A 13,862-nucleotide genomic window follows, 5' to 3' on the forward strand; every position below is an offset into this window, starting at 1 on the left:
TGAACGTCTCAGCGCCACACATGGAAATAGATCATGGAACCCTCAAACCAACAATGCAAACGGCTGACTTAAACTAACGAACGGAGTTCACTGTCCCGGATCGCATTACTCCGCATATCCTGACATCCTCATTCCTTCTCCCTGTCTCGCCTGACCATTAGTCTTTCTAGGGATTGACTGAGCAAACAACCTGTGAATCGGCCATGACGATTACGATGCCATACATCATACAAGATCGGTGGGAATAAGGGTTAATTAATCAATCTAACAGAAGGGACCGCATGGTAGTAACAAGCATTGGCATGAGAATGCTGACGCAAATTTCAATATCGATCTTTGTCACCAGGTGTCCACAGCTCATCTATCACAGATTAAAAGTTCCCGACCGTTTGTCGTCCCGATAGATGAATATTTTCCTACTTAAGCAACTTTCGACAAGATTGCGGTAACATTGACCTACCATTGGTGGGCTGATTTGGAAAAGGAAAAACAACCCCGGCATTTCGGTTAGGGAAAATGAAGGACAAGCTGTGTAACAGAGGGACCGTCATGGCGAAGTACCATTGCCCTTGTATTTCATTTTATCATGACGTTCGTGAACGCCAGTTTGCATTCTTTAAGCGGCTATCCGATCTATGGACAGGCTATGGGGAAATAAATCTCGGTAGACCATCGTTCATGATCATTTCTTTCATGCAATGGAATCAATCACCTTTGCTGAAACGAACATTCGAACTGTACCACCTGCTTGCAGCCGTTGTCCACGAAACACCCGCGCTGTGTAACTCCTCCATACCCGATACACATTTGCTATAGTGTTTCGTACGATATCATAGCCTTTTACCTCGCCTCATTCCTCACCTTGTAGCTCACCCTCGGCTTACACAAGCCAACCACCTCTGCTACGCCCTCTCGCACGAGGTCACTGCTCACAGCATAGACGTCCTTATAAGCCTCAGGCGCCTCTTCGAATACTAACTCTTTTTCATCGCAGATGACCCACGTGCCTTCTTTAGCTCCCGGCTCCAGCAGTGCCGCACTCTGATGTTTGTATTTCGAGCCCAGATATGACAGAGCTTTCCCGCGAGACATGCTGCGGCCTGAGCCGTGTGCGAGAGAAAGAGCATTCTTTAGTCCCCAGCCTGTCTCTTCTGAGAACGTCGGTTTGATGATCAATGTTGGCGTGCCTCTCGAACCTGGCAGTGGGAGTATCGGGAGCGGGAGGTTGTGTTCCGGGTCATACGTCGGTGCCGCACCTTTGCGATGGACAAAAACGTAATCATCCCTTGCCTCACCCTTAGTGATAGATATCTCGGATATTTTCGCCTCCAGTCCCGTGTTTGAGGTTGCTGTATCCTCAATAAGTGATGGTGGCCAATTTACCCGTTCCAAGTTGTTGTGCCAGATATCAACAACCTTTCGTTCTTGAATCTTCGCCCTGGCTCTTACAATAGTCTCGATATCAGTTGTGGCGTCGTCGGTTTGCGTGTTGCGTCCAAGCAGCCATGCCTCTTCTCCGGGCTCAAGGCAAGATAGAAACCTCAGTGCAATGAGATCTCGATTCGCCTTAGCCCACCGTAATGCCCTGTGATGCTCCTCCATGTACACAACCATCTTCTCACTTCCCTCCTTCAAGCTCTCCCTTCCCTCAGCAGTATACCTCTTCAGTATACTCCCTCCATAGCCTCTCGATCCCGAATGAACAAGCAACACAACCTCATTCTCCACCATGCCCGTCCCTTCTACCCCCTTCTCCACGACCTGAATCTCCGCAAAGTGATTTCCCGCTCCAATAGTTCCAACTGAAGCATCCCACTCCCCACCAGCCTCACAACTTCCCTCCCCATCCCTCAACCAAGCACTCCTCTCCTCCCTTCCCCTCCAACTCCCCTCCACCCCCCTCAACCTCTCCGCAACCTTCCTCCCCTTCTCCCCATCAACCTGCCCTCTCGACAACCCCGTCCTATACCACGCCATCCCGCACCCAATATCCCCCCCAATCAGCGGCGGATGCACCCAACCCCTCGACGCAAACACCGCCCCGACGGGATACTTCGTCCCGGGACACAGATCGGGCTGGCCCGTCGCGGCCACCATCCCAGGCAAAGTCGTAGCCGTCGTCCGCAGCTGCGTCAACGCCAACTGATCCACTGGCGCGTCCTCAACGAGCACATGCACGGGACATTCGGGATTCGCGTCTGGGTGTCGATCCCGGGCGTCCTTTCTCGGCACGCCGACGAAGTCTTCGCCGGCGGAGATGGCGAGCGTGTTGTCTGGGTCCCGGAGCGCGGTCGTCCAGTCTTCGAAGGTGAGGAGCTCTTTTCCAGTGAGGACGTCGAAGATCCGGGTTGGTTTCTTGAGACGCAGTTTTGAGGTCGCGGTCTTGAGGACTAGGTTGCGGAGGGGGGTGAGTGAGGAGGTGGGGAGGAGGAGGTCTGAGGGGATGAGGAGGGGGCATTTGGTTGTGCGGTTTGTGTTTAGGGTTAGGGTTAGCCGTGTTGATGGCATTTTGATGGTAGTGTTTGGTTGTATTGATGATGGGTGGTGATGTTGGTGCGTTATTTTGGAGGATGTGGTGTTGTTAGGCCGATGATGAACTTGGAAAATATCGTGATGCTAGAGAGAGAGCAAGGTTGCCCAGGTTGATGTGTAGTTTTATGTTTCTGAATTGCAAGTTTATTTGCGTTGGTTGTTGGGAGTGTTTATCAATGCGTGAAGCGTAAAAAGACCATGGTTGCTTCGCTCGCTGCCTGGCCAATCGTTGTTGCTCAAAGTGACTCATTTGGACTACAGCGACCAACAGCCATTCGATGTCAAATCGTGCGGCGCAGGGCCAATATCGCATACATATTTTGCAAAAAATTGAAAATGGCCGTTAGATTCATTTGCAGTCATAGATAACGTTTTGAAGCGTTTCATGACGATGACGGGATTATCTATCATCTAGTCCATCCCAACCTTTTCTTTCTCTCCACCCATCTGCCTGTCCACTCCCAGACCACCCTACTCCAACTCCTGTTCACAATGCGACTCACTCCCTTTCCTTCAATGGTTCCACTGATAGCACTGAATAAGAACACAAGCAGCATGCTGATACCAAAAATGGCACCAAATGCCCACCAGTAGCTCTTGACTTCGAACTCAAGACCGCGGAACTGAATCGAAAAGTAGCCAGTCATAAGAGTCACTGGCATGAAGAGAATTGTGATCTTGGCTAATAGGAGAGTGATTCGAGTCAGGCGTTCGACAGAGAAAGACTCTTTAATGGCGATTAGATTGAAGTTCTATCGTGTTTTAATTAGCCAACATAGTCGCACCAATACCTTTAGGAACATACCATAAAGACCAAGGAATCTTTCTGGTCAATGCATTCTTGTATCTCACTTAAGGCGTAGAGCTTGATGCGATCTTTGAGTCTCTCGAAGCGAACTCGAGCCGCCGAGCTGAGCGAGACACCAAGTAAACTATCTGCCTCAGGAATCTGGGGCGAGCCGTGGACAATCGGGAGGGACGAAGACAGTGAGTCCAAGCCAGAAACGATGTGCGAATTTTTGAGTGATGCAAGGGTGGCCTCTTGCTTCTTGAGCACGCGCTCGATGATGAGTTCGTAGGACTGGTAAACACGCTTCAAGACAGCGAGCTGGCAGCCAATATGGTGCAATTGATCAACGTGAGTGAGGTTAGCCTTGACCAACATTTCCCGTCTCTGTTCAATGTAAGCGGTGACTCCTCAAATTCAGAAACTACTTACAAGTCGATCTAGCTCAGCAGCATATCCATGCTGTCGGCGGGTCACAAGGCTATAGGTAGTGAACCAATCTTCGAAAAGGTAGTAGAAGAGAAGGCCTGGCGCATCGGTTGGCCGGTGTGCCGTCTCCTCTTCACTATCTCCAATTCTATGGCGAACAGGCAGCATGGTGAGAGAATGGTCTCTTAATGGGGTTGGGGCTTTCGTGAGTTGTCGAAAAACACTGACTAGGTTTCGCCGAACCGTATAGAGCGTCTTCAGGTCGTGCATTTTTAGAGTGCCGTCATAGAGAGGAAATGGATCTTCTGATATCGATATGACAGTCTTATCCTCACATAGCATAAGCCAGTTCCATATTCGCTTGCCATGGGGAGTATCTAGGCCGTGATCGAGATCGTCGTCAGTGTGAGGGGCACTGTTCGTACGAACGTTGTGTAGTGAATTGTATCCCAAGCAGACAACTGAAATGAAATCAGTAGATGATCGCAACACCGAAGTGAGGTTCCTACTTACATCGTCTTCCCCAGTCTACCGATGACCAGTGCCATACATCGTTCACAATTTGGTAATGACCGAGATCTCGCACCATCTCTAACTGGGTACTGTGCATCATTTCTGTCATACCTATGCTTTCTTCGGAGTCTAATGATTCCTCATTTGATGATCTGTGTGAGGACTTAGACTTGCTCGACTTAGTAGATCGCCGAGAGCGAAGTGTTGCTGAGCTTTTCTTTGAATGCAAAAACTTCGGCTTCGGCGGTATAGGGTCAGAGCACATAGTTCCCAGGAGTCGTGGTGAAAAATCGTAATGTTTAGCAAGGGCATGTAAAGTACTCTTTTGATTATATGGCATCCATAGGTTGATCCATCTCGTGTGTATGGAAGGAGGTCTGGGTGTTCGTAATAGACGCTCAAAGGAGTCAGATGCAAGGTCAAATCCACAATAAGCCTCATCGTCACCGAAATCTATACAGAAGTTGCTACTATGTGGATCGCGGGTTTGTCTATCGAAGAGATCAAAGGCTCGCTCATCGTCAAAGTTTCGAAAGGCAGCGACGATATCCTCATCGTCAAGATCGTGATAATATGCTGGTAGGTCAGTCTCACCCGACGGGGGACGGAAAGGTCGGCTCATAGTCGTATCGTTGGCTCCATTCGTTTTCAAGATGTTGAAAATCTAGAAGAATCGACATTCCGAGAGGTTTTTGTTTGCACTCGATGGCCGCGCCCTTGTGACGAAAACCCGTGGCTGGCTAAGACATGTTCCAGCACTCTTGACTAGCTCATCACGAGGTCTTGATCTTTTTAGGCAGAAGACTGTGTCGCACGACACTCCGAATCATCAGATACCGAACTCAGTATATTAATTCAAGTAACTTTAGTCATGTCTTCTAGCAGTATCTACCTGCGAGCATGTACAGACTGTAAGGTTGATGTTCATAGTCCACTTAAAAATATAGGCCCCTGCGGATATATATGGGTATCGCCACCGTGCAACCTCGCACAACTCGTGGGAAACGAATGCATATTTTGCAGCCTCGTTTGATGCAACACGGTTTTGTATGCGACGGTATAGGATAAGCTCTTGACAAGTATCCATGGCAATCTGAATTTCAGGATCAACAACGACCGGTGAAGCATACGAGAGAGTAAGCGCGCGCAACTTGGCCGCCAGGCTGGCTGTCGCTTAGTCAACCGCGTTAGTTGCCTGCCTCGAGCTTTTGTCCACACCGCAACCTTTCTGTCGATTGATCCACAAACAACATTTTTATCAGCTTGACATCTTCTGGCGCGTTGTATACACACCTTGAACCGTTCTTCTTCTGGACCAAGTATGATTACCCCATCCTGAGACGCTCGCCATCCGTTGTTTATATGCCCATCCCCGCTATTGATCTTGCAGCACGGACTATCAATGGAGGGTAGGGTGGACGCTTTTCCTCAGCTACAATTACTGGAAACCAGAGGGATTAGCTGCATACGCCTTGTTTTAGAGCGTTGGAACAATCAATGAGCTCTGTTAAGGAATAAAAACATCGTTTGCTGCCTTGCGCAGTGTGCATTTCTTTATTGTTTTAAGCACGCTTAAACGCCTTCCTCGGCCAACCTTTATATCACATTCCCCTTTACCTATTGACCCCTTTCTTCGCGGTATCCTTTGCCGGAATGGATCCCTTTCGTTACCGTAAAGCATATGAGGCTATGATACATGCTAGCCAGCTTCTGGAGTCTCGCTTGAACCAAGATTCCGAAGGATCCACCGAATCAGCAAATTCTGAGAAGCCAGGAATATCAGGCGAAAACGATGATCCAGACAGTATGGAATGGACACCTACCGGTGCTACAACACCTACAGGAGGTTGCGGCCCACTTAATAGCACGTCTAAGAACCTGCGCCATCTCCTGCCTAATAATGGAGATGGCGACTACCGGATACAAGAGACGGGCCAGAATGCAGTATTATTACACAAGCTCCAGGAAGGTATATTCATGGACGAATGCATCGACAAGCTAGTTCGCGATCTGCCAGATGTTTTGAGCCACGAGAGCTCTGCAACATTCACGCCATCGACAATCGAAGTGCCGAAGGATTTTGGCTTGCAGTTGAGCATCTCGATCAACCATCATCTTGCGCAAGTAGCCGATCGGAAACTCCTAGAAAAGTACCGGCGGCTACTGGGACATCGAAAGGACCCGGCCAAGCGCAAGTCGATTAGACTTGGTTTTGATCCCATCGATCTAATTAAAAAACAAGCCGTCAACTTCAATGATACTTCTGCTACGAGAGCATCAACGCTGGATAACGAGATTCATCCGATATTCCGACCTGATAATTTCCATGGATGTTCAGACGCCGTATACGACGTACTGAAACCAGCTTTTCGTTTGAGCACATTGATGCTTTTTTCTAAAGCTACCTCGTCATTTTGGCACACATTGGTCTTCGGCGATAGGCAACCATGCAAGAAAACATCAGAACAGTATGGTCAACCCTGCTTTCGTATTCGGGAAGATGTGCCATTCACCGAAGAGCATGCTAGCACTTTTAGAAGCTTTCTAGATGATCAAGTGGATACAGTTCATTTTATGTTCCACAGGGAGCCACTGCCACCAGACCCAGCGTACGCTTCGATGGGACTTGTCGCCGACTACAAGAACGGGCTTATGCGGAAATTGGACCGAAAGTGCCACACGAGCAAGATCTGCCTCCATTCAGATTTCTATACGACCGCAAAGAAGTTGAGCATGCTGCAGTATCCTGATCCTGCAATGGTGTTGCGTTTCAACTTATTCCTGGCCGTTTGCCTGACTCACGAAATGGCACATTTTATCGAAGTCTCTGGTCCGCACCATGAACATCCACTGGGTGAACCTGAAGTATTTTTTAACGACAACACCTGGACCGAATCTGGGATTGCATTCGAGCTCAAAATGTTTGGCGGCCGACTGCACCCTATCTCATCAAGAGTCGACTGTGGACTTGGAATGGCGGTACTCAGCTACCCTCTGCGAGAGCTGTACGACAAAGAAGACAATGTCCTATACACGCTACCCATGGACTACATCGCGAGGTTGCAACAAAAGGAGACTTGGGAACAAGACTTTTCCGAATTGAAACCTGATATATTCCATGTTCCCCGGACTGGATGCCGATCGATAGAAATCAACGGCACGAACCTAATGGTATGGGAGGATGAGCAGGATGCGGATATCTCAGATCATGTTGACGGCAAGGAAACCATGTTCTATCGCATGGACGATGGACAAATAGTGAAGAACCCGAATTCGAACAACCGTAAGCCATTGAAGACCGGTGAAAATCGCCGATGGAGTCCCTATGGGAGACAAAAGAAAGATGGGCCTGATGCGGCAGCTTGCGTGTCCAAGGAGGTAGAAGCCTTGCCAGAAAGAGACAGCGAGCTCCCTACAACCGAAGTACAAGAGAAAGATGGGAAAGAAGATGGCCCGGATGGGGATGAATATATGGCATAAACAGCATTACAAGGTGTTATGGAGCGTTTTGAACATTATCCAGCATAGCGATTGCATCATTCCCTGTTAGCAGGTGGATTGGCAAAAGGTTGCATTGCACGGCGTGCTTTCTGGGAAGAGGTGGCATACAGTGTAGATTGTCTATATTATTACGTCGTTGCGTGTATTGGCATAATTTGGAGTCGATTACCAGTTTTGACAGCAGCATGCAAATTCAACTAAGAATTGAATCATGCGCGCAACAGCATCTATTCTTATTATGGAGCACACAGTACGATAGAACACATTTTATGTAGTCTGCTCCCTACTCTGTACATACCTACACACGAGGGAGCTAAGCCAAAAGTTGTTCTCAGGTGGAGGGAGCTTGGGCCCTTGTCCAACCACTTGCGTGCATTCAACCCTCACCGTTCCGTAACAGTCGTCGACCACCAGTAATTCCCGTAAGCGCTGGTTCACAGTACTGACCTTCATATATATATTTTAGCTGCTGAGGCATGAACCACTCGATCCAATGCGGCTATCGATTGCGGTAGAGAGCCATGACGTATTGGCCCATCTCTTCGCCCTCCGTCTTTGCGGCCACCAAGCATAACACCTCCGAACGACTCCAGATCTCGCATGACGGCCTGGAGCCGCGATCACAGAATGGCACCACAGCGAACGTGAACACAGATGGCGCTGCATCAGGCCGAAGGGAAAAGACGGAGGGCAACAATGCGCGAACAAATAGCGAGCAGGACATAGATGGTGGGGCTCTTTCTGAGGATCGAGAGGCGCAACAGAATACTCAACAGCCATATGAAGCCGATATCTCCGGAGAGATCATCGGCATACAGGTGACCCGTAGCGGGCATATGTTTGCAACCATAACCCGGACTACTTTGACAATTTGGCAGACTAAGGTATGGCTATGAATCTTGTCCTGGGTTTCTTTCGCTAACACATGGCAGCCCACAGCTATCCTAGCCGCGGTTCTCCGTTCAGATCAATCTTTGAAGACATATGGACCGAATGTCAGCATATTGTTACGCCCCGATTCGCAAATTTTTGTTGTACAAACATCCCTTGGATATCTGATCACATATTCCCTGGCTACCGATCCCACGTCTCGCGTTTACAAGACCCAATTCGCCAATACCACAGGTGGACATTCTAGGAGGCATAGTTCAATTGCGGGGTTCAAGATACAGCGTCAACATGATACCAATGCAGGGCCCGGGGAAGGGAGTGGCATAAAAGAGTTGAGCCTACGGTTCCGCATGGTCATTCGCGTAGATGCGGGAATCGCAAAGGCGCTCGCGTTGGACGATGAATTGATAGTGGCTACAGAGAAGCCCGCGGCAGTGCAATGCATTCGATGGGCCCCGGACAGTAGTGGCAGCCAGACCAGTACCGAACTCCTCAGTCGAATGCCTTGGTTAGAGAAGAAGTCGACGCTCAAAGACATGATTCATGATCGTCCTATGAATTTGGCAGCATGGATAACGGGCGACGGCAGGGCGCATGCTGTGCAGCGACTTCCACCGAATACGTTGCAAGAAGGAAAACCGCATCATAATCTATTCAAAGGTCATGGATTCCATAATCCAGAGACGGCCGCTGAACATGGTGTCATTGCTGCTATCAACGCGCGATTCTCGCTGCTCGCGGTGGGCTGCAACAATGGAGAGATTTGTGTTTATACAGCAAGGGACTACACGGGAAACATACCACTGTCACATAAATTGCGCCCCAACACTTCTTCGCCCGGGAAGTTGACAGTGATGGCATATTCGCCCGATGGCTACTGTTTGTTTGCGGGTTACGAGCAAGGCTGGGCAATGTGGAGCGTCTATGGCAAACCAGGAGCGACCAGCTTCGTCACCGATCGGACTCTATCGCAGACACACGAAGAGGGATGGCTACTTGGTATTCGAGATGCCTTTTGGGTTGGCGGTGGTTCTGAGCTCTTGCTGCTTGGAAACCATGACAACCGTGTTTTCCTGCTTGAAATGGCACGGAGCGGAATAACTGGATGCTTCTCGTCTGCAAACGTATCTAGGTCGCTCATGCAGACCAGTTCTGGGTTCATGATTTACAGAGGATATGAACTCCCCGATCTCACCACCATCTCTGCTGATGTTTCGTTGTGGCATCACGTTCAGGTGCCTTCACATTATCTCATAGATCAATGGCCCATTCGAAGTGCAGTCATCTCCTCTGATGGCAGATATGTCGCGGTTGCAGGTAAGAGAGGACTTGCACATTACAGTGTACACAGTGGAAGGTGGAAGACATTCGACGATCCCTTCATTGAGAACGAGTTCACTGTACGCGGCGGCATGTGCTGGTTCCAGCATGTACTGATCGCAGCTGTAGAATCTCAAGATGATTATCAGGTTTGCCTCTATGCCCTTAGGGTATCATTTTTTGACACTAACGATTCTTCAGATTCGTATCTATTCTCGCGAGCTAGCACTGGATAATGATCATATCATGCACGTCCAGCATCTGCCTTCGCCAATTGTCATCATTGCTCCGTCAGGAGAAGATTCTCTCTTGGTGTATACCTATGACAACATTCTGTATCACTACATTATCAGCGTTGCCAATGCCTCGGTCAAATTGGTGCAGGTCGGACAAATTGCACTTCACGGCATCATTCGAGCACCGCCGCGTGTTCGGGCATTGAGTTGGATTCTGCCTGAAGATCAGATCCGTGAGTATCTCTCGTGCAGCCGGTGATTCCGTTGAGTCTGACAGAAAACCTAGTCAATGGCGATCCCTCGCAAGATGTAGCAGTTGCGAGTATCCTTTTCCTTGTGGATGGCAAACTTGTACTGCTGCAGCCAACCACGACGGAGGTTGGGGAACTCAAGTACGAGATGCGCATCATCGCACAGAACGTGGAGACGTACGCGCTTATGCGCGACCACCCTGCATTTGCGTTGGAGATGCAAGACGACTCATTACCGCCTAGTCCATCTGTAGGGCTGCCTGCTGGTGGAGTACATGGACACGATCTGCGCGACTCTCTATGGTATTTCGATGGGAGTGACGTAAGGGTATGGATCGACATGCAAGACGTATTATTCTCGGCCTCAGCCGACACGGGAAGGGACTTGCCCAGCCCTGTGAAAATTCCAGTGGATTTCTATCCGCTCGTAGCATTGATTAACAAAGGCATTGTGTTTGGGGTGGAATCCGAACTGGTACAGCGTCGAGACACCAGCTTCGCCTACGTTCGATTTGGTACCCGGGTAAGTTGATAGCCCTACGGTTGGCGGTATGGCGATGTGATGCGAGCAAGGCGAACATGCTGACATGCTTATTTGCAGACGCACCTCTTCCTTCCCGCGCTACTACGCCATCACCTTACCCAATACAACTCGCCTGCAGCCTTACACTTGAGCCACCACTATCAACAACTACTGTACTTCCCACACGCGCTCGAAATACTCCTACACGAGGTGCTAGACGATGAAGTAGACTCCGCGCCGGCGCCCGAACAGGCGCTTCTACCGAGCGTGCTATCGTTCCTCAGCTCGTTCCCGCAGTACCTGGACATTGTTGTACAATGCACGCGCAAGACCGAGGTCCGGTCGTGGCGAACGCTGTTTTCGAACCTACCACCTCCCGAGGAGCTCTTCGAGGAGTCCCTGCAGAGGGGCAGTCTGAAGACGGCGGGAGGTTACCTACTCGTGCTGCACACGTTCGAGGAGCTGAGTTCGACGGGGGACCAGGTGGTGCGGCTCCTGCAGCGGGCGAAGGAGGAACAGGACTGGGATCTCTGCAAGGAGCTCGCGAGGTTCCTGATGGCGCTGGACGAGTCCGGGGTTACGCTGCGCAAGACGCTGGAGCTTGTGGAGCTCAAGAGCCCCGTGGCGGAGGACGTGGGCATGTCGTCGTCGCACTTTTCGTTCCATGGGACGTTGCTGGGGGTTCCTAACAGGCGGACGCGCGGGAACAGAGGGAATGGAAATGGGAATGGGAGGGTCACGGGTATAGGGATAGACTATAATGGTGACGGTGGGAGTAGTGATGGGCGAGGGGATGAGAGCATAGTTACAATTTCACGAGAGAGTAGTCGTAGCCCGACGAGCCATGCTGCGGCGACGGGAGACTATTTCTCAGCCATGACGAGGAGTGGTAGTTAGAAATCATCCGTCGTCTTCTTCTTCTATCTTCTCCTTGCTACGGTTGCAATATTGCAGCCTACATGTAGTACCAGCATCCTGCAGCATTAACAGCAGATATTATAGCGTACCGGTACCCTGCAGCATTAGCAACAGATGCTGTCACGTCAAGAGGGGCCAAGTCCCAAAAAAAAGAAAATTAGAAATCCATCCAGAGCGTCGTAACTAACTATGGAGGAGTAATTACTACACATGGTCAGCCAGACACCCCACCCCTTCTCCATATTCTTCCATCGGCGAGCAGTAGCCTAGTATCCACCCAGTTGGGTGGATATATGGGCGAGTGGGTGTGTGTGTGCGCGCGCAGACGGTGTAAGCATGCGGTGTATCCTGGCCGTGGGCAACGGCAGAGCGACATTGTTTCCCAATCATGCATAGCAGCATAATTGGACGGGTGGATGGTAACATCCTCACTGGGACCTCTCTCATTCTTACCTTTCCTTTCCGTCGGCGTTCTGGCCCATCCACACCATCCGCCATCCACGCCCAGGGCTAAAAAGCACACGGATAGATTGATATAGAGGGAGAGGCAGAGGGCCGGAAGGACGGTGCATGCATACAGGAAAGACGAATGAGGCTGGGCGTCCACCACCCCTCTCTCATATCCGGACCCCGGCCCTCTAACAGCCCTGGAGGGCACTTGGGGGCACTGGAGGCTTGTGACAGTGCGTGTGTGTTCGCCTACGATAGTTACCTATGGGTAATACAAAAGTCCAAGGGGGCGTTTTTTGATTGATTGAGTGAGTGAGTTTAGCGAGAGGGAAGCTTGGGTTTCAGCTCCGATGGTTCACCCATCATCGTGAAAGCGAGATGATGGATGGATTATGGGATTCCGGGGCGCCGAGCTAGCGAGACCAGCAATGGACTGAACTGGACTCGTCTTGTCTTGTCTGTTCTGTTTTCTTTCTAGCGGTGGAGTCTGCTCCTTCTTGTGCATGGGGACGAGGGTTTCGTCAAGCGATCGTTGTGTTGGCCCGCGGACGTTTTTTTGTTTCGTTTTTGATAATCGGAAGGGCGGTGACGGATCCAAAGTACCGGAGTGTGTCTATCCTACACCCATTCACTTGGACGGAGATCTCACCAACTACAACCGCCAACGTGAATTGTGTGACTGGGTTGGTAATTGGTCGAAGGGTTGGGTGCGGTATGGCATGTTTGGTTCCTCGTTCACGTTCATGTCGCTTCGTTCGGGAGGGAAGGGGATCCCTGGCACGCTGGCTGCCTTTGGTGCTGTTGGGGCTTTCTCGGCTGAGCCCTGCGGTTGTGTGTGTGACAACCCCGTAAGCTCTTCACGTGTGCGGCTTCTTTATTTTCCTTTCTTGTTTCTTTTTTTTTTTTCCCTCTTCCTTTCTGTGTGGCTAGTTGTGTGATTGTGATAGTGATTGTGGAAGACTGGAAGTTGATGGAACGGGAAGGGAGGGGGTGGGATCTGTCGGATTGTCATACCAGCCTTGTAAGTATGTACGAGTATGTACTGTGTAAGATGATGTGTATGAGATAGGAAGTATTTCCATAGTGATGGTGATGGATTGTAATGTGACCGTGTAGGTCCTCGGTAGACAAAGACGGTTGTAACGGTGTCCGACAAGATCACAGCCATCATCATCATCAGCCTGCCGCAAGCCCATTCATGATGCTCGTTGCCTTCATACCTTGTAACCATGACAAGGTATGATATGAGGTGAATTCTACCCAAGCACCAAGATAACCCGTCCACCGCCCTTCATCCCTCACAGGCTCACAATGCACACACATGGACACACTAGGGCAACGACTAGGGAATCTAATCATTTGCTTGATGCTCCGCCCACCAGCCAACATGATGATGCATGCACGCATTTGCATTTCTGCGGCGGCACACTCTACCGTCTAGTGACTTCTACTGTGTGTATGGTGTATGCCATACATACCAAGCATATCCATGGATGCCATAGCCATCAGCC

At 50.1% G+C, this 13,862-nt stretch overlaps 5 protein-coding genes across 5 annotated transcripts; 3 read left to right on the forward strand and 2 right to left on the reverse strand.

Annotated features, from left to right (window-relative positions):
* Nucleotides 1–840: 840 nt before the first annotated feature.
* Nucleotides 841–2,508, reverse strand: BU24DRAFT_340829 (uncharacterized protein; the record flags this gene model as incomplete). The annotated part of the gene is made up of 1 exon (XM_033523244.1): nucleotides 841–2,508. One exon carries the CDS (start codon nucleotides 2,506–2,508, stop codon nucleotides 841–843), a length of 1,668 nt encoding a protein of 555 aa, XP_033387357.1.
* A 431-nt stretch (nucleotides 2,509–2,939) lies between these two features.
* Nucleotides 2,940–4,883, reverse strand: BU24DRAFT_385819 (uncharacterized protein; the record flags this gene model as incomplete). Its single annotated transcript, XM_033524889.1, has 4 exons — nucleotides 2,940–3,284; nucleotides 3,338–3,706; nucleotides 3,752–4,209; nucleotides 4,262–4,883. The coding sequence occupies 4 exons, from the start codon at nucleotides 4,881–4,883 to the stop codon at nucleotides 2,940–2,942; spliced, it is 1,794 nt and encodes a 597-aa protein (XP_033387358.1).
* A 748-nt stretch (nucleotides 4,884–5,631) lies between these two features.
* BU24DRAFT_110694 (uncharacterized protein) lies at nucleotides 5,632–7,749 on the forward strand. Its single transcript, XM_033520788.1, has one exon. The coding sequence runs from the start codon at nucleotides 5,915–5,917 to the stop codon at nucleotides 7,739–7,741; it is 1,827 nt and encodes a 608-aa protein (XP_033387359.1). The 5' UTR covers nucleotides 5,632–5,914; the 3' UTR covers nucleotides 7,742–7,749.
* A 534-nt stretch (nucleotides 7,750–8,283) lies between these two features.
* On the forward strand, nucleotides 8,284–11,880 carry BU24DRAFT_405741 (RIC1-domain-containing protein; the record flags this gene model as incomplete). Its single annotated transcript, XM_033525723.1, has 5 exons — nucleotides 8,284–8,646; nucleotides 8,695–10,122; nucleotides 10,175–10,442; nucleotides 10,496–10,983; nucleotides 11,062–11,880. 5 exons carry the CDS (start codon nucleotides 8,284–8,286, stop codon nucleotides 11,878–11,880), a joined length of 3,366 nt encoding a protein of 1,121 aa, XP_033387360.1.
* Nucleotides 11,881–12,626: 746 nt separating this feature from the next.
* Nucleotides 12,627–13,408, forward strand: BU24DRAFT_110789 (uncharacterized protein). Its single transcript, XM_033520790.1, has one exon. It carries the CDS (start codon nucleotides 12,855–12,857, stop codon nucleotides 13,287–13,289), a length of 435 nt encoding a protein of 144 aa, XP_033387361.1. The 5' UTR covers nucleotides 12,627–12,854; the 3' UTR covers nucleotides 13,290–13,408.
* The last annotated feature ends 454 nt before the right edge of the window (nucleotides 13,409–13,862 follow it).

The sequence above is a fragment of the Aaosphaeria arxii genome, assembly GCF_010015735.1.
Source record: "Aaosphaeria arxii CBS 175.79 unplaced genomic scaffold BU24scaffold_2, whole genome shotgun sequence".
Classification (NCBI taxonomy): Eukaryota; Fungi; Ascomycota; class Dothideomycetes; order Pleosporales; genus Aaosphaeria; species Aaosphaeria arxii.